At 37.1% G+C, this 20,832-nt stretch overlaps 2 protein-coding genes across 3 annotated transcripts in view; one reads left to right on the top strand and one right to left on the bottom strand.

The window, feature by feature from the left end:
- Window positions 1-423, bottom strand: part of LOC107718566 (transcription factor AP-4-like) — a 10,446-nt gene extending 10,023 nt beyond the window's left edge. Inside the window, exon 1 of the mRNA XM_016525684.1 lies at window positions 99-423. Within this exon, the coding sequence (XP_016381170.1) occupies window positions 99-187 (89 nt within the window). The 5' untranslated portion in view covers window positions 188-423. The remainder of the gene's footprint in view (window positions 1-98) is intronic.
- Window positions 424-7,559: 7,136 nt separating this feature from the next.
- Window positions 7,560-20,832, top strand: part of LOC107718561 (zinc finger protein GLIS2-like) — a 44,952-nt gene continuing 31,679 nt past the window's right edge. For both annotated transcript variants that reach the window (XM_016525677.1, XM_016525676.1), the window contains exon 1: window positions 7,560-7,635. The gene's annotated coding sequence lies outside the window, so the exon portion shown is untranslated. The remainder of the gene's footprint in view (window positions 7,636-20,832) is intronic.

Below are 20,832 nucleotides of genomic sequence, written 5' to 3'. Positions count from 1 at the left end.
CGCACGTTCAGTCAGTAGTAGCGCTTGCTGCTGCTGGCGCGCGATTAAAGAATCGCGAACATATGCGTGCGCATTTGTTAAAAGAGGGTCTCACGTACCTGCACAAGCCCCCTATGACTTCTTTCTCGGTTTTCCTGAAATGTTGCAAGGAAGGCACCTTCTGAGCTGGTACCATGAAATACTCCATGCTTCCCCGCTTCTCTCCAGCTCTGGCTCCTCGATTCTTCTTGTACTTTATCGGTTTAAAAACAAAACAGCGTCTTCGTGTCTCTTTCTCATTTAAGAAGCAGTCCTGTGCGTGTCCTGCTGATTTCGGGCATGAGCGTTGAGTTGTAAGGCTCCTCTACTCTTCCAGCTGATGGGGTTCCCTCGTAGTGTGTGTGGCGCTCGCTCGCTCGCGCTCGTTCCCTCCCTCCTTCTGCATGTGTGTGTTTGCAGCTGATCGGATGCATCAGAGTGCGAAGTAGAAAATATTGACTTTCCTGAATGCTCATTCAAGCCCATTGTCTCTAAATTCGAGCCCCTGGAAATCTCTGCCTCGCACGGTCACATGCGTGCTTTGGCCGAGGAAATCGAACCCTAATTGAACTTCCTCCCTGTCTGGGCATCTCACGGGGTATCTCTGGAAAGCCTCTCTTATCAGCAGCGCCTCAGCTGCATGAGGACAAACACGGGGAACAATTGTGAGGGGAGCGAGAGAGGTTTCCCTGCTCGCTTACTTGTGTCCAAGCGGCTCTAAACCCAGCAAACAGATCCAATGCCAAAATCACAACTAGAGCCAACTGTGGAACCAGAGATACGCTCAGATCAGCCGTTTCCAGCCATATGCATTGAATATGACCCAGCTTCTTTTATATGAAAATAAAATGGTCAAATGAGTGTTCAAATTTCAGCATGGGGTGAGAGACTTTGCTTGTGTGTAATTAAAGCTGCCTTAAAAAAAAAAAAATAAGCAGTCCTGTGCGTGTCCTGCTGATTTCGGGCATGAGCGTTGAGTTGTAAGGCTCCTCTACTCTTCCAGCTGATGGGGTTCCCTCGTAGTGTGTGTGGCGCTCGCTCGCTCGCGCTCGTTCCCTCCCTCCTTCTGCATGTGTGTGTTTGCAGCTGATCGGATGTCTTTCAAGGCGGGAAACAGCTGGTAGGAATCACACACAGCGCTGCACTACCAAAAAGCCTCCTTCCGCCGAGCAGGACTTGCATGTAAACAAAGGAGTATTGCAACAGCATCCGAACATCGACCGTGTTCTCCTCGAATCAAGTTTCATTCATATTGCATGACAGAAAGGCTCTTGGAATGGATGCATTTAAATATCTAACATACCGTGCAGATCCTAAATGCACTGGATGCGTTAAATATAGTGTTTTTATATATTGCACTTAAATACAGTGTTGTTTCATGACTCATGCACCTAAATATAAATTAAAGCATAATGCATATCTTAAAACATTGATCTAGATCTAATATGGTCCGTGCGTGTCCATTTAGAAGAATCAGAATCAGAAAGAGCTTTATTGCCAAGTATGTTTGCACATACAAGGAATTTGTTATAGTGTCACAAGCTTCCAGTACACAGAGACAACAACAACACACAGATAATACAAATAAGATGTGAATAAAATACACATGCATAAATATAAACCACAAAAAAAGAATAAATTGGTGTGCTATAGATAGAATAGGAATAGAATAAAATAAAATAAAGGTGTAGGGATGTACTAGGATTTAGGGTGATAAATAAGTATAAGGTTATTGCACATACTATAATTGCACAATTAAAGTATGTGCAATTGCATTTAATTTAGTAAGCTTTTTTTTTAAAGCATGAACCTAAATATAAATCAATGCACGTGTATTAAAATATGAATATCTGTGTGTTGCATATTAATATAATTGATCAAGATCTGTTAAAATTATGTTATTTTTATAGGCTAGTTTAAATTTTTTTTTAAAGATCATTAATTTAAAATTATTGATCTAGATCCGTTAAAAAGATCAGTGCATTCAAACGGGTTATATTATAGCCTAGCTTTTATTTATTGCTTTTGTTCAAGCAATAATATAGAATTATTGATCGCGATCTGTTAAAATGATGCAGGTTATATTTTTGTAAGCTAGCTTTTATTTATAGATTTTTTTTTTAAAGCATTAATCATATATTTACGGTTTACCATATGTAAAATATCAGCGCTCAGAGCAATGCATAATGCATATCTTAAAATCTTCTGTCTAGATTATTGTATTAATAAGCGCGCGTTTCACTTTAAAGCGAATACGTTAAAAATCAATGCGCGATATAATTCGTAATGAATGATTATATCGCTCTAGGTCTGTGGTGTTGCTTAGTGAATGTAAACAGGCTCTTTATCTTTGACTAGTCTGGGGGGTGAAACATGCGGGATCAGCTGACAGGCTGGCAGGGCTTTACAACAACACCACCACCAACCGGAGGAGGAGGAGAGAAGAGAGAGGGCTGACACTCAAACACCATTTTGGGTGCATTAAAGTTGTAGTTGTAGGAGGAGGAACAGGAGTCACCTAATCGCATGCTCGAAGCACAAATCACACACACAGACAAAATGGGAGCGGTCATGAAGAACCCGGAAATGTGTTTCACGGTGACTCAACCACACGCTGAGGGCGAGGACGAGAACGAACATGCGAGGCTGTGATATACGAACACAAGCTCATGGAGGAAATGACACTGTTTAGATATTTCACCTCTTACAAGTTCTGCATAACTGTTTCTGTGAAGCTGCTTTGAAACAGTCTGTATAGCGCTATACAAATACATTTGAACTGAATGGAATTAATGTCCACTTTGAATGTGTTTTATATAAAATATGATTAAAAAAAATTATACATAATTTTCTTCATAATATAGTAAAATAATATTTAGTATAATAATACAATGATACAATCAAAATATATTTTTATAAAACGTTTTTATTCAGATTTCTAATAATGATTATATATTGCCATACCTGTCAACATCCGGGTATCAAAATACGGGAGACCGTGGTGGGGCGGGGTCAAAAGTATCAATTATTATATTATATTATTATTAATTTATTATATTAATTTAAACAATTATTATCAAACAATCATGTGTGTTTGGCAGTGTTAGATTGCTTCTGCTGTCCTCATTTGTAAGTCGCTTTGGATAAAAGCGTCTGCTAAATGACTAAATAAAAATAAAAATCTTAGTGTAGGCTTTATCTTTAGAGTTTTGTAATTCATTATCTTCTTGTCGATCCACCGGTTCACAACTGCTTGTTTTCGGTGTAAAAATAAGGGTCGTTTTTGTTTTTGGTCTACTCTAAACTAAACAAAGAGCGTAAGGGTTTATAGAAAAATACAAATTCATGCTCTGCCAGCAGGTGGCGCTTTTCGCCAGGAATATAGCCGTTTCCCCGGTAACCGCAGTAAACAAAGCAGTGCAGCAGCTGACTTTGAAACTTGCAGCGCTCATTTTTAATCAATTAAACCATAGCCTTTTGAAACGTAAGCTATATCTCAACATTGTTTTTTTTTCACCGGAGCACCACCTGAGTCTTCTCCCATTTCTACCAGCCTCCTGCAGTACTACCTGCGCAGATATTAGCATCACTGGGTTGTAGGTTGCCAAGTTGCGGGGATAAATCAGTTGAAATTTGTATGTGTCGATTCTGTGAGAAAGTTGCGTTTCATACAAGATCTGGCAACAACCTTGGAATTTGTTGACGTGATTATTCGTATAATGAGGTGGGCCACACAAATTACGGGAGTTTTACCGGAAGCGAATGTAGCAAACATATAAAATACAACCAGTGGGATTTTCTTTATAGAAAGATTAAAAATACGGGAGAATCCCGGGAAAAACGGGAGGGTTGACAGGTATTGCTGTTACAAATTCTACAACTAGAATTCATTTATTACCAGCAATTCATTTATTACCAACTGCTAGACTGATTTCACGGGGTTCAATGCAGATTTTATGCAGAATTATTCCCCAAAACAATATATATATATATAAGGTTGGGATTGTTTTGGGGAATAATTCTGCATAAAATCTGCATTGAACCCCGTGAAATCAGTCTAGCAGTTGGTAATAAATGAATATAAAGGAGAAAGACATACATCATATGATATAAATAATGCCAGAAATATAAATAATAATAAATATATTAAACAATATATATTTGCTGAGTTTGACCATTTATTTATTTGGGGAAAAAAAGGCAATAAATTAACATTTAATACATTAAAACTGCTGCTAATGCAGAGGTATAATCATACTTAAGATAATGATTACTGCAGAATTAGATCTTTTGTTACAGGTTTTTATTAGCCTACCTCCAGAGCTGGGTGGATTATTTACAAATTATAATCCGTTACTGATTGCAAATTACATGACAAAAACTGTAGTTAGTAACGTAATCCGTTACATTACACATATTAGGTAATATAATCAGACTACTTTTAGATTTTTTGATTAGGATACTTTTAGATTACCTTTGACTTGTTTATCACATTGATTTAAATATAGGATAATCTTAAAGGATATAAAAATGCAAATAAAAAGAAAATATATTCCATTTGTTGTTATTAACAACATAAAGTGCATTAAGCATTACGTCAATGTTTCCCAAACTTGGGTTCGAGAGTTTAATGAAAAACGAATAATAATCATAAAAATGTAAATTCAAATAAATAATTTTAAAATAACATCCATCAAAATAAAACACTTACTAAAAAATGAAATATTTGATTTGTTTAACTGCATGTCATGTGACTATTAACTAAGAGAACCGTGAACATGCAAATGTGTTACTTAATTATTAACTTAATGCCTTAAAATCTCAGGGGTGCATCAAGTAAATATATATTAGGTGCATTACATGTTATTAAAGAATAACGTGAATTTGTGCATGTTAATGTGTTTGACAGACAAAAGTCTTCCAAAGACATAGTAATACATGATTAAATAACACACTGAGTGATAATTCAAATAAAAATGTATGTATTCATCAGTAGTTGATGCAATGTTGAAATGCTGAGAAAACACTTCTGATTTTTGTAAATCCAGTGGTCAAATGTTGCGTGGCGTCTCAATATTCTGTGTAATTATAGCCACCTGACATATGGTCTTTATGTGAATGTCCACAAAACTGGCAAAGTGGCAGGCTATTTTAGAAAGGAACATTTAAAAGATGAAAAAGATGAATTAGGGAGAATCAATCAATTATAAATAATGTATGTGCTATTGTGTGAATAACATGTATTAATGTAATCAATGAAAAAGTAACTGTAGTCTGATTATGAGTATTTAAAAATGTAATTTAATCTAATTACAAGTACTTAATTTTTGGAATCTTATTACGTAATCCAGATTACATGTAATCAGTTACCAGCTCTACCTCATAGGCTCAACTAATATAAATAATATAAATAATATAAATTTGTCCGTATTAGTTTTGCTTTCAGTCCATTTCTCTGATTCCACAGAAACAGCATCCTCTATTTATCATCAATATATGCTTAAAATGGACAATTCGCATATGTACAGACATAATACTATTTTACTGATTTTTTCTTTCTGTCCTCATGCTGAGTATCAGTGCAGCTTTGGGCAGCTGCCATCTAGTGGTCACCCAGTTCAGCTCTGCCACACACACACAGATTCTGGGGACGTCTACAGCTCAGGAGATAAGAAGGAAATGTAAATATTTTAAAATAGCAAGGGTAAAATAAAGTAAAGGTGTGTTAGAATCTGATGTTATGCTATTCTAATATCAGACTCTTAGTAAAATCAAACTTGAATGAGCCTGGAAACTGAACATCATCATACAGATCAGCTCAACAAAATGTATACAAGTATGGTAAATTAAATCTATGTTATGATATAATGTTCAAGTCGTTGTCTAATTACTTACAAATAAAGTTCCAGTCACCAGCCACCACAAAAGCTTTCAGCTGAAATCAAGCAAAAACTCATATTTACCTGCGAGATGAAACCTCAGCAAGTGAAACCAGACACAAACACAATCTTCATGTGTTTCTTAAAACGATGTACACACTCTGTAAACCGTGCAAACATAAAGTTGTTACCTTAAGGAACTCCCTGAAGTCTAAAATTGCTTTGTGTGTGTGTGTGTGTGTGTGTGTGTGTGAACTGTTGTAGCTAGATTGAGTCATTCATATTAAATCAAATTTCTTGACTTCAATAAAACCAATTAATTTAAATAACTGACAGAACGAGAAAACTTTGTTTTCTTCAATGTACTTTGTATTTAAATATATATATTTTGGCATTTTGAATTTTCATTTTTATATAAAATTTTCAATATGAGTATCAGTATTATTATACAAATGTAATATTATATGCATTATAATATATAAATCTATATATTTTTTAAATAATTGTAGAAATGAATATATATAAATATAAACTATAATTATAATTAAAATATTTAATTACGTTTAATTAATTTATATGATCAAAATATATGTATGATATAAATGATACATATCTATAACATAATTATACATGATGTAATACACCAATAAAGAAACATATTGCAAGTACTGATTTTAATTAATTTAAAAAACATAATATTATATTATATTTTATATTAGTATGAATAATCTCAAAGAAATTAAGTAAGAGTGTCCTCTATGCTAGACCAAGATGAATAGATCTGAGGAAAGGGTCTAAGGAGGTAATGTTTATTAAAGCTTCGGCGATAAAAAGCTTTATTACCATGCCAATAAAAATGTTGAGAGCGCTGGAGGGAGGAAGGGAGGGGAGTTTGTTTGGACGGGAGCCCAGGACGGCCTCCTCAGCGCTAGATGGGGCGGAGCAGCACACATGCGCTGAGCTGGCAGAGTCACAGTCAGTCAGGGCTGATCCCTCCGCCCGCTGCGCCCGAGGAGAGGAGAGGAGACACGGACAGGCTCGCGTCCGGGGTGCTGGAGACCCACCTCACCACACACTGTCTCCAAGGACAACATTAAGGCCCAAGGACTGGAAACGACCTGAGGAAATCGCAAACTCGACACGGAGACACCATCCGGACACGAAGCTGAAAAAGGGGGACGTCTCCTCTCCATCGCCTTTTGCGCACGACCTCCCATTAAAAACCCCTCTGGACCAGCGCCGCCAGCGTGCACCTTGATGCCAAGACAACGATCACTCCGATCGGTTTTTGTTTGTTTTTGTAGCGCATCATTCTTAAGCAGTCATTCCAGAGTCGATAATAACAGTACGGACACTGTGTTCACACACATGCATTTAACGGGTTTCTTCTTCATGAGAATATCCTCATGGCCTGAAACTGACATAAACTATTAAATCCGTCGCATTCACTCTGGATTGACGCCTTTTTTTTTTTTAATCCTCGCATGTCTTGAGTTTTCTGCTTTCTCGAGCACTGTCATGCGTGTCCAGACAACAGTCTGATGCTTTCAGACAGCAGTAGGTTATTCAGCCACTGGTGACAGTGTCTTACAGGTCCCTTTAAATAATCTGCCGGGCCTTCCTTAAAAACTGACTCCCTATTTTGCGATCCAAAGGAATTGGAGCAAACATCCCCCTTGGAAAGTTTAAGGTGGAGACCAGCGCTGGGCCATAACACATCCAGGAGGTTTTACAGAAGGTAAGCTAGTCTAATGAACTCAGATGGCACTGTAACCTTGCATCATTGATCTCCAGTGCATTGCCGTGCCAATATAAGCGTGCATATTTAGTTTTGTCCCCTGAGCACGGTCACTCAGGGTAGCAGAAAGACCCTGACCTATTTTCCAAGAGTGTGTTCTTGGTTTATGCCCCCGGTCTGTGTGATTTCTTAGGAGTTGATGCCTGTAGTGCCTCCAAAGAATGAGAAACGGTGCTTCCACTAATGCACTTAAATAGCAGACAGAATGTCTGGAAGCATCTAGTAAATCTAGCATTATGTGATGAGTTGGTTGTCGTTTTCATATTCTAGACTAGAAATACTTCATATGGGGCAGGATGCAAATAAAATGCTTCATATGGGAAAGGATGCATGCGAAAAAAACTGAAATATTGCATCCAAATATGATGCATTCTGGCAAAGTTACTGTTATTGTCCATAGAGGCTGAGGCCTGGACATAAAGCAGTCATCATCCAATTAGGCAATTCCAGTGTCCCTGTGCTTAATTGTGAGCACATTGAGATGTGGTTTGGAACAGAGCCCATCCTCATTGGCTGCTACACATGGGGCCATTGATAAAGAAGATGCCTGACAGGACACAGTTAACCAACTGCGAGAGGGGCATCTCGGACAAAAATGCTCTTGAATAAAGCTTGTGCATGGGGTTGATTTATTAATTGAGCCTGGTTTGTATTTGAGAGGTGATTGCCTTCATTGAAGCCCAAGCTGGTGTAGTTTGTCCAATGGTTTGCATGACATTTGATCTCTTCATGTTGTGCTTTTTTGTTTAGAAATGCATGCATTGATGAAATTACTGTTGAAATTGCATTGAGACGCGCCTAAAGTGACCCGGACTGGCCAGATGTCATTCCTTGGTGAAATCCAGGCCTTTAAACTGACAGAAAGCAGTGCGTGTATGTGCACAGCTTTCTGCCTTATGCCGCTGTGCAAACATCTCATATTATTGCCGTTGAGTCCTCACTTCAACGTATGCTCTCCTCCAGCTGTGCGTGCTGGCGCGCGAAACCGGCAGCTCTGCGATAGGACCGCCTGTTTCACGAAGTGCTCAGAGATATACTGGAAAGAAAGGCTTCTGGCTCACATATGAAGTGAAGCTCCGTAAGCTAAAGCAGAGCTGAACGTTGTAGAAATCTGAGATCTTGGCACGCCGAGGCTTTGGCGTACTTTTGTGAGGGGTCTGGCCTGTGAATATACTGCTTGTTCCTCTCGATGCTCAGAATGGTTTGCCAAATATGACCCACCCTGAAGCGCTTCTGTGAATTCATGCCCATTACGCTCTCTAATGCTCAGTGAGTAAAGAGGGGCCCCGGCCTGGTCTTTACTCAAATGTGGGGCCAAACAGAGAGAATACGCGAGGCTTAGGACACGTTCTTATGTGTGCAGGCTGCAAGGCCTAAACACAACATTTGACAAAAGACCAAAAGGAGTGCTTGGTTTGGTTAGCGTTTGAAGATGTTTGGGAGAGTTTTACCCATGAATCGGTGGAACGCCAGCTCCATGATCAAACGCTGGGTCTATAAAACTCCAAAAAAGCTCCATAAAATTGGTGCACTATATGCAAAACCTTCTCAAGACAACTTTGTGTGAGAAATAGACCGATATTTAAAAGCATAGTTCACACAAAAAAGAAAATTCTGTCATGATTGACTCATTCTCAAGTTGTTCCAAACATGTATTACTTTTTCTTTCTTCCGTGGAACAGAAAATAAGATATTTTGGAAAATGTTTTAGCCTTTTTTTGTTCACACTTATAAAAATAAATGTTTTTTTATTGGCATCTATATGGTTCCAAAAAGAACCCTTAACATTCGTGGAATCTTTCCATTGATCAGAAGTTTCTTTATAGTAGAAAAAGGTTCTTCGGATAATTCAAATGTTCTTCAAACTAAGAAAGAAAGGTTTTTTTAAGAGCTGGATCCTCTATGGCAACACTGCTTTTGGTTCCTTTATTTTTAAGAGTGCATACAATAAAAGTCAATAGAGTCCAATGGGTTTTTGACTCCAGATATCTTCTTTGTGTTCCAGGTCATACAGGTTTGGAATGACATGAGGGTAAATGATGACAGAATTTTCATTTTCAGTCACACATTTCATTGAAACAATCAAAAAGTGTCATGCCAGGTTGGAAGTCAATAATGAGACACTTGAGAACCAGAAACACCATTGATGTCAAACTTGGTGCACACACACTCTTAAAAATAAAAAGCTGTTTAATTGGCATGGATGGTTCCATGAAGAAATATTTATATCCACATTCTTAAAAATAAAGGTTCCAAAATGTGCAACGTGTGTTTTTTTGCAGCAATGCCATGGAAGAACCATTTTGGGTCCCCTAAATAAACTTTCAGTGAAATGTTTTTGAAAATAACCTTTTTTTATAGTGTAAAGAGCATTTTTATTATCTTAAGAACTTTTTTCCACTATAAAGAACCTTCTGTGGAATGGAAAGGTTTCATGAATGTTAAAGGTTCTTCATGGAACCATCAATGCCAATAAAGAACCTCTATATATGGAACCATTCCATTCCACAAAAGGTTCACTCTAAAAAATGCTGGGTTGTTTCAACCCAACTTTGGGTCAAATATGGACAAACCCAACCGTTGGGTCAAATTTTTACATTAAATTTTTAACCCAAAAGTTGGGTTAGTCCATATTTGACCCAAAGTTGGGTTGAAACAACCCAGCATTTTTTAGAGTGTTCCTTATAATTGGAAACAAGGTTCTTTGATGAACCCAAAATGGTTCTTCTATGGCATCACTGTGAAAACCACCTTTTGGAACCTTTATTTTTGAGTGTCAATCAGATTCAACTTAAATTGATCTGTTCAGTCTGTTCCTCACACAAAGTTATGACTTGAAATATAATGCACAAGCATTTTTCGGACTTTCACCATTACGATGAATAGAACTATTGATAACATCTTCTGAAAACAGATTTGGAAAGACGTGAGTAAATAATGGCAGAATTTAAATTTGAGTGAACTGTTACTTTTTATTTGTGCCATTTTCTGTTCGTAATTGCTAGTCTGCGCACCAAAAGTGCATTCTTGGGTGTCTCTGTTGGTTGTTAAATATCTAGTAGTACCAAGTAATTTGCTTTGTTTTTTTTGTGAAGCCACAATTAAACAACCCTTAAGGTATTTAGAGGCTGCAACCCATACAGGGCATTCAGCCTTCGCACTGACACCTGTGATCCTCCAACGTGGGCTAGATTTACAACCTCAGGAGGGTTCGGCAATGGAATCGAGAGTATTGAGAGTATGAGATGGTCTCGGTGATGGGAATTTCAGACGGCCTTCTGCATTACTTCAGGACAGGGACAGCTGACATCCTCTTGGAATAAATGTTTAGCATTTGCTAAAAGGTGGGAGGAGGGTCTGGGGAGGTCAGTTCGGCTGGGAATTTAACAAAGACCGGAGGAAGAATCCTGGAACGTAGAATTCCACACTGAAACGATCAGAGATTCCAGTAAGATTCAGACTTCTACACTCTTAAATATAAAGGCTCTTTTTTGGCATCAATGGTCCCATGAAGAACCTTTAACATCCATGGAACCTTTTAAATGCACAAAAGGTTCTTTATAGTGAAAAAAGGTAAGAAAAACATGGTTCTTTTCACAAAAAGGTTCTTCGTGGAACCAAATATGGCTCTTCTATTGGATCACTATGAAAAGTCCTTTGCGGAACCTTAATTTTTAAGAGTGTAGGATGAAAAGTTGTCTAATAAAGGCATTATATATTACGAATATTGTTGGCTCTTTGACACGTGGCTTTTGTTCCTCTGTTTGGATAAAAGCATCTGCTAAATACATAAATGTGACTGTTTATTGTAGTTCTGTAAAAGTCGTTTTGTTTAAATGCTTCAAATGCCACAAAACGCTGTTTTAAAGACAGCTGTTTTTGTGCAGAAAAGAGCTGCGCAAACAAACTCTGGTCAGGGCTGATAGGAGTGCAGAGTCACACGGGCTCAGTGAAACCAGTGAAACCACCCTCTCTCACTGGGCTTGGACCGTGCATTTTTCTGCAGTTAAACTGCAACCACTAATCACAGCGTGGCCTCACCGTTTCCTCTTGGAACGTTTCGCTCACGTCCTCCCTGCTACGAAGAGCCCGGTCCCTCCCCAGCCCAAGGACCCCTCGCTCTCTCTCTCTCTCTCTCCCCCCTCGGCACCTTCACGAGACACCCGAGGATGGTCCACGCCACTTGTCCCTGCGTCTCTGAGCCGCCAAAGGCATGCAAGCCCTCCAAAATAAACACAGAAGGAGTTCTGCGTCCACACACTTTCCACTTTGTTTTCTTTTATGTCTTTCAGCCACTTACTTTCTCCTTACAACCACTGCAACAAAATGAGAGGAAATTTGACAGAAAAAAACCCCAAAAGAAGTTCTTAGGTCAAATGTAATGAGTTTATAAGTCTTTCTAGATCTATCTATCTATCTATCTATCTATCTATCTAATATAGTTTAATTTTATGAAAAGAGAAAGAGGGCAGGGAGGGAGGTAAAGCATTTCAGAAAGAGAAACAAGGCTCTCTCAAGTCTGGGCTTGGCTCCGTGTCCGGGCAAATTCATTCCTGTCAATGTGTGTGAGAGTCCGAGACTGCCGCCTTCTTTCCATGATCCGCTGTTCCCTGCAGTTACTGTGGAGCTGTACGTCACGTCTTGAGTTTGAAAGAAAGATGAAGCAAATGTTCATGCGTTCTGCCTCATTATATAGTGATCAGAGGATACGACTCTTTCCCAGTCCTCCTGTCCCACTGCTCTCGTTCATATCTCTGGTAACTTTGGCACACGGCTGCGACTGTTGGCCAGGAATCTTTGGTACTTTTTGTTAATTCTACAGTGAATTGTAACTCACTGTCAGAGTCTACTCTACTATGAACAAGAGGGGTATTTCCTTTAATAGCTTTGTGGTGAAAAAACGTGTGAATTAACAATGTAAAAGCTTCAATGCATTCACTGCAGCTGTTTTTGTGCAACAGTTTATTAGCTAAAGAGACACTTTATTGATTACTTAGGAGGAATTTAGCCTGGTATAAGATGCTTTGTTTTGGAAACTTTTTTTTTTTAATGAAATTAATACTTTTATTCAGCAAGGAGGCATTAAAATGATCAAAAGTGACAGTCAAGACATTTATAATGTTACAAAAGATTTCTATTTCACATGAACGCTGTTTCAATTCATCAAAGAACTCTGAAAAATCACGGTTTCCGCAAAAATATGAAGCGGCACAACTGTTTCCAACATTGATAATAATAAGAAATGTTTCTTGAGCAGCAAATCATCAGCATATTAGAATGATTTCTGAAGGATCTTAGCGCTGGATCGTAACGGGCCAAGGGCTTCAGCAGTTAAACTGGAAGCACAGCTGGCTTTTATTATTATTTGCTTGCAAAGCCAACAGCCTGGATCTTCCAGTACCGCCACAATAACGCGACTGGAACACAGTAAGCGAATAAGACTGCCGTATGAAAAGAGAAAGAGGGCAGGGAGGGAGGTAAAGCATTTCAGAAAGAGAAACTAGGCTCTCTCAAGTCTGGGCTTGGCTCCGTGTCCGGGCAAATTCATTCCTGTTAATGTGTGTGAGAGTCCGAGACTGCCGCCTTCTTTCCATGATCCGCTGTTCCCTGCAGTTACTGTGGAGCTGTACGTCACGTCTTGAGTTTGAAAGAAAGATGAAGCAAATGTTCATGCGTTCTGCCTCATTATATAGTGATCAGAGGATACGACTCTTTCCCAGTCCTCCTGTCCCACTGCTCTCGTTCATATCTCTGGTAACTTTGGCACACGGCTGCGACTGTTGGCCAGGAATCTTTGGTACTTTTTGTTAATTCTACAGTGAATTGTAACTCACTGTCAGAGTCTACTCTACTATGAACAAGAGGGGTATTTCCTTTAATAGCTTTGTGGTGAAAAACCGTGTGAATTAACAATGTAAAAGCTTCAATGCATTCACTGCAGCTGTTTTTGTGCAACAGTTTATTAGCTAAAGAGACACTTTATTGATTACTTAGGAGGAATTTAGCCTTACAAGAAAGTACCGTGGTATAAGATGCTTTGTTTTGGAAACTTTTTTTTTTTAATGAAATTAATACTTTTATTCAGCAAGGAGGCATTAAAATGATCAAAAGTGACAGTCAAGACATTTATAATGTTACAAAAGATTTCTATTTCACATGAACGCTGTTTCAATTCATCAAAGAACTCTGAAAAATCACGGTTTCCGCAAAAATATGAAGCGGCACAACTGTTTCCAACATTGATAATAATAAGAAATGTTTCTTGAGCAGCAAATCATCAGCATATTAGAATGATTTCTGAAGATCATGTGACACTGAAGACTGGAGGAATGATGATGAAAATTCAGCTTTGCATAAAAAAATACTGAAACAGAGAACAGTTATTTAAAATTGTAATATTTCACAATATTACTGTTTTTACTGTATTTTTGGTCAAATAAATGCAGCCTTGGTGAGCATAAAAGATTTTTTCATAAACATCAAAACAATCTCACTTTTGAACTGTAGTGTATCACTCAAAAATAAATGTTGATATGTTGATATTTTCAGCCATTTGATTATTATCAATATGTGTTATTAATTTACTCATGTTTACTGTATGTATTAAGAAATAAAATGAAGTAAAATATCTAGTCTAAAAATCCATCTAAAGATAATTAAAGCATGAATAAGTGAACACCAAGATGTTTTATTTTCAACGTTCATTATATGCACCAACAAAAATATTAAACAAATATTTAGCGACTTATATTTTTATGAAAAATGTAAAACATTTTTTAAAATGTTTTAATGCAAATGAATCGAATCAAAGTCAAGTTGATTCATTGAATCAATCAGTTTGAAGTGATTGACAGGAATTAATCCAACTTGCTGCTTATTTCACTAAATCAGAAACTCTATTAAAATGTTTCTGTCCTAAAATGAAGGAAGGGTCACGGAACTAGTCTTATGTCTTCAAGAAAGCTTAATGGCCAAATAAAAAAAGTGCAATAAAATCACTGCATTATATATTTTTTGTATAACTGTATATCTCTTTTATGCAAATGTTATGTGTATTCTATAAATGCAACATCAGATATAGCGTATATAGAAATGTGCCTCTAATTGTAGCTGATTGCCTCTGAAATGTACATCTGACTACAAACAACTGCGCTGCATTATTTGTTGTTTTGCACTCCAAACTATCACTCCACCTCCCACACCGAGATGAAGCTCTATAGATTTTGTAGCTCTCCAGGTACACGCTCCTCCTGTCTCTCTATGGCTCTGTCCCTTGTTTGCTCTCTCTGACGGAGACAGAAGATGAAAGGCCCTTCGTGTTTGGGAGGAGCCTGCTGCTCAGCTGAGCGGAGTCAAAGAAACGCAGGGAGATAAAGAGGGAAGGAGGGGGGAAATCCTGTCATGTTGACCTTGTCTGGCTGCCAGGCCTCGGAGGGGGGGCGAGTATTAAGGGGAGGGCGGTCTCGCTTTGAGAAAACAGGCGCCCCATGCGAGGGGAACGAGAGAACACAGGCGCACAGTGAGGTTGGCAGAGACACAGACGGAAAGAAGAACAGAGGCAGAGAGAAAAGTGTGTGTGTGTGTGTGCAGGTGTCTGAAAGGGAAAGAGAAGCAACGACGGACAACATCAGCAGAGGTCTAGTAACTACCAGGGTCCATTATGTCCTCCAGCGACTCGTAAAGAAGTATTTATAAGACAATAAACATTCATTTGTGGTTTTCAGGGCCAGATCGTGGTCCGGCGAGGTCCCTGGACACACATTTCGGACCCTGGCATTCAACTTCTTCCGGGCGGTTTTGAGATGCATGGTTTGAAGTTTTGACTCATTTCATAGTCCAACCCTGTTGGTATAAATTAAAAAGCTGCGCTGTTTGGGTTTTCAAGCTTTTTTATTTCAAGGAGGACCTCCAAATATGATGATACCCTCGTGAGGGAGAAAATTTATTTTTTGATAAAGACCCAATTATACTGCGTGAGAGAAAGTGTGATATTATAAAGACAACTTTTGTTTGCAAAAATATATATTTGTCCTCCGTTGTCCTTTGTATATTGTTACTGTACTGAATGCAAAGCACAGTATTGCCTATAATATGTGACCCTGGACCACAAAACCAGTCATAAGGGTAAATTTTTCAAAATTGAGATTTATACATCATCTGAAAGCTGAATAAATAAGCTTTCCATTGATGTATGGTTTGTTAGGATAGATAATCTGAGGGTGCAAAAAAATAAAAATACTGAGAAAATCATCTTTAAAGTTGTCCAAATGAAGTTCTAAGCAATGCATATTACTAATCATATTAGGACAGCATATATATATATATATATTTATTATAGTAGTATTATGTGTATAAACATTTCAATTACGAAAAACAATTACAATTCAGTTACACGACATATATTTTCACAATACGTCTGTGAGGAGAAGCTTCGTAGAAAGATACAACACAAATATAAATATTATTCTTAAAAATGGGAAGGACAGATGAACACTTTAATTTTCTAAAAAAACTATATGTAGATTGTTTATTTCTTTCTGTTAAATGAAAGCTGTCATTAAAATAAACTAATTGATGAATCTTGTGATTTCTGACCAGTATTCCAAAATCAAAATGTAAAACGAAACGGTAAAAATTAGAATTTTGAAAAATGTGTTTATAAATGATTGTGTTCCATATATTAATCAATATCTTAACATATTAACCCAGTTTGCAAACCATTGGTATTGCCTACTGCACCCTTGATCACTACGGTAAAAACAGGGTTTTCAAATTGGGGTTCAAGTGTTGACAAAAACCACATAATTAATTAAATCTTAAAAACTGAAAATGAATGCTGAAAAAAAATGAAGAATTTTTTTTTTAAATAAAACACTAAAAAAATTGAAATAGAGCACCAGAGAACATGCCAATATGTTGTTAAATTATTGAAACTTGAAGAAAACATTTTAAGTCGAAGGGGTTCGGCTGACAAAAAAGACTGTGAATCCCTGTTTTAAACAATCACCAGCATGTCTGCTTTAACATCGCTTCAGTTTATCAACTAATTACATTCTTCTGTTCTGAGTTTCCTTCATCTTCCTGTTTTCGTTCCACCGCAATATGTTTGGCTTTCGAGAACCGAGCACTGGCCCCACCTCCCGCTCCTGACCAGCTCCCTGCTCCCAGAAACCGTCCCGTCAACTCCAGCCCGGCACACAGGTGTCCGTCAACAAGCCGCACGGAGCAGAGGAATCCTGGCCAAATTAAAAAATCAGCACAGCACTCTATCACATGCACCGCCTGGATCCCGACACCACTGACGTCCCTCGAGGCCAAGCGGCTAAGAGTCACATCTCCTATCAAATTACGCCTGATTTCGGCTTAACTGCTTTGTGCAGCCATCCTAGGCTTTTCAGTCCAAGAAAAGTTTTTTTTGGAGCCTCTCATGTGGCGCTGCCGTAATATTCAGATCCAGGAAACGAGTGCAAGTCTGAGACGGCACCTCCCAAAATCGGAAGTTTACCCTCTGCGCCCAGTGTTGGCTCGAACTCAAAGCGCAGCCTGCCTGCTGGATGTTTTATGCCTCTTATAAAAGCGAGAGCCCCTCGAGTGGCTAGGCTTACATTTGTCACGATATTTGCTACAGCGAACTGAAATATGGCAGAAGGTTGTCGGCCAGCGTGCCGAGTTTCCATGCGCTCGTCAGCTCCTGTAAATCTTCGGCTTGGAGTCTGTTAACGCTGTGGGATGGAAGGGAACGCCAGACCTTCGCTCTACACCCAAAGGCCGAAGAGGTGAGGCACGGGTTTGCTTTTCCAGACGGGACAATCTCAAACAGACCCCAACCAAACGTGGGATCTCTTGAGTTTTTGTCAATCTCATTTATATTTAAAGGGTTAGTTCACCTTGAATTTACTCACCCTCATGTCCATCCAAAATCCCAAAACACACTATAAGCTTTTTTTGAAGAATGTTTCAGCTGTTTTTGCCCATCCAGTGAAAGTCAATGGGACCTAAAAGTCTTCTTTTCAAAACACAATCACTTAGTGTGATAAACAGATTGAAATATAAGCCTATTCACTTTTGAAAAAACTGATCAATGCACATAGACAAAGACTAAACCGAAATGGCAACAATTTTAAATTAAACCTCATTGGTTCTGGAATGTCACATGACCAAATGTCATGCATTTCACATGACCAAATATCTTGCAGGTCACATGACATTTGAGGTATGTGTGATCGTATATTTAGTGTAGTCTTAGTATGCATGCGCTGATCAGTGTTTTGGTTTGATTTTAATGTGAATAAAGGCTTAACTTATGATCTGTTCATCATGCAAAGTGGCAGAGTCTCTTCAAAAGACTTACAATAGGCCTACAGCGGTTGGGTCATATGAATTCATTTCACACTATCTTCATGTCCCTTTAGAGCACGAAAGTCCTGGAGCTGGATTCACCAAAAATGTCTTCCAATTTTCTAACATAACAATAAAGTGAGGAATATTTCGTAGCCCCAAAAACATTTCTTAAGAAAGTTCTTATCTGTTTTCTTAAGAAAGACAAAACCTAAGAACAATTTGAATTTCTTCAAAGTTAGGATGATCTTCAACTTGTCTTAAATCCCCAAATGTAAGATGTTTAATGAATTTACTGGTTTGTCAAAAGACAAAACTTCAGAAGAATTTGAATTTAAATCAATTTCTTGAAGTTAGGATTGTTTATAAAAATCATTGTGAATAATCTTTTAAAGTTAAGATTGTTCTTAAAAATCATCGTAAATTACAAAGTTAAGATTGTTCTTAAAAATCAACGTAAATATTTTTAAAAGGTAGGATTGTTTATAAAAATCATTGTGAATAATCTTTTAAAGTTAAGATTGTTCTTAAAAATCATCGTAAATTACAAAGTTAAGATTGTTCTTAAAAATCAACGTAAATATTTTTAAAAGGCATAAATATTTTTTAAAGTTAGGATTGTTTATAAAAATCATCGCAAATAATCTTTTAAAGTTAAGATTGTTCTTAAAAATCATCGTAAATGACAAAGTTAAAATTGTTCTTAAAAATCATCGTAAATAGCAAAGTTAAGATTGTTCTTAAAAATCTACGTAAATATTTTTTAAAGTTAGGATTGTTTATAAAAATCGTTGCAAATAATCTTTTAAAGTTAAGATTGTTCTTAAAAATCATCGTAAATGACAAAGTTAAAATTGTTCTTAAAAATCATCGTAAATAGCAAAGTTAAGATTGTTCTTAAAAATCAACGTAAATATTTTTTAAAGTTAGGATTGTTTATAAAAATCATCGTGAATAATCTTTTAAAGTTAAAATTGTTATTAAAAATCATCGTAAATAACAAAGTTAAGATTGTTCTTAAAAATCAATGTAAATATTTTTTAAGTTAGGATTGTTTATAAAAATCATCGCAAATAATCTTTTAAAGTTAAGATTGTTCTTAAAAATCATCTTAAATGACAAAGTTAAGATTGTTCTTAAAAATCAATGTAAATTTTTTTAAAGTTAGGATTGTTTATAAAAATCATCGTGAATAATCTTTTAAAGTTAAGATTGTTCTTAAAAATCATCGTAAATGACAACATTAAGATTGTTCTTAAAAATCAATGTAAATATTTTTTAAAGTTAGGATTGTTTATAAAAATAATCGTAAATAACAAAGTTAAAATTGTTCTTAAAAATCATTGTAAATGACAAAGTTAAGATTGTTCTTAAAAATCATTGTAAATGACAAAGTCAGGGTTGTTCTAAATCATTGTAAATTATTTCTTAAAGTCGGGATTGTTCTTAAAAATCATCGTAAATAATTTCTTGAAGTTATGATAACCTCCAATTTGTCTTAAATCCCCAAAGGTAAGATGTTTAATCAGTTTAATTGGTTGTTTCAAATATTTAGCATGACAACATAACACTAGCGACATATATATTACGATACCATTGATCGATAATGTTAACAGTGATCGGTTATACGTGATGTGACTTTTTTGCTAAATTCGAAATTCATTACCAACAAATTAGTAAATAGGGAAAAGATATTCTTAAGAAAATATTTAAGACCTTCTTAAGAATTTTCAAGAATTCTCAAGAATTTTTCAACATTCTTACAAACTTTAAAAATTGTTCTTAAGTTCTTTTTTGAGAGGATTTCCTGTGATTTTGGCCACTGGACCCCATTTACTGGATTAAAAACAACTGAAACATTCTTCAAAATATCTTCTTTTGTTTTCTGCAAAAGCAAGAAAGCAATTTGGAACAACATGATGGGGAGTAAATGGTGACAATTTTCATTGTTGAGTGAAATATACCTTTAACAATTTTTCACACACTCACTGACCTGTTCATTTGACAGTTTGACGCGTCTTATTGCATGTCTGCACACGCTGTGTTGTGGCTGTGGAATATTGTTTCATTGCACGCACAGGAATGCCGTGTTTTTGTAGGTAGGATCCACGTGGAGTCTCAGCAGAGAGTGGAAAAAGTGAGCGTGTGTAGGATTTAGCCAGGTGCCAGTCCCCCGGCATTCCTGTGCTGACCTCGTACGCCTCCAGGGGAGGTCTGTCTCAGCACGGGCCAGACTCGAGTCCAGGGGCGGATCTGAGGAACAATCAGCAGAAATATGCTCAAACACCACCATAAACCGACCATAATCATGCTTGCCATCTACACTGAAGCCCATTAGAGTTCACTGGTGAGTGGAAAGACGGGGTCTGTGCAGTCAAAGGCCATTTACAATCTGTTTTTAGACAGCAAATTGCAAAAATCTAGGATGGAAAAATGGAGAGAATTAATTGTACTTCAACTGCATGGAGCCGACAAGCACACTGACACATATCTGTGTATTCTTAAACAGCCAGATTGGAGGGAATTCTATTGGGGATTCTAGTGCCTTATGATTTACATGTAGGAATTGTTTTCATGTACAGTACTTTAAAAGTTTGATTTCAGTCAGACTCAGTGTTATTGTAGTATTTTTTATAAACTAGCATAGCATTTATTTTTTTAATATTTGTAAAATTAATTTATTAATTTTTAACTTAAAATGTTACTCAAATTAATATTTCAATAATTTAGCAACACATTTGCATGTTCTCTGGTGTTGGTAAATGGTCGCATGATGTGCAAGTAAACAAATATATATAT

This window comes from Sinocyclocheilus rhinocerous, unplaced genomic scaffold (genome assembly GCF_001515625.1).
Source record: "Sinocyclocheilus rhinocerous isolate Xijiao unplaced genomic scaffold, SAMN03320098_v1.1 scaffold182, whole genome shotgun sequence".
NCBI classification, from domain to species: domain Eukaryota; kingdom Metazoa; phylum Chordata; class Actinopteri; order Cypriniformes; family Cyprinidae; genus Sinocyclocheilus; species Sinocyclocheilus rhinocerous.
Note: the sequence above shows the minus strand (reverse complement) of the source record. Positions and strands in the feature narration are given on the sequence as shown.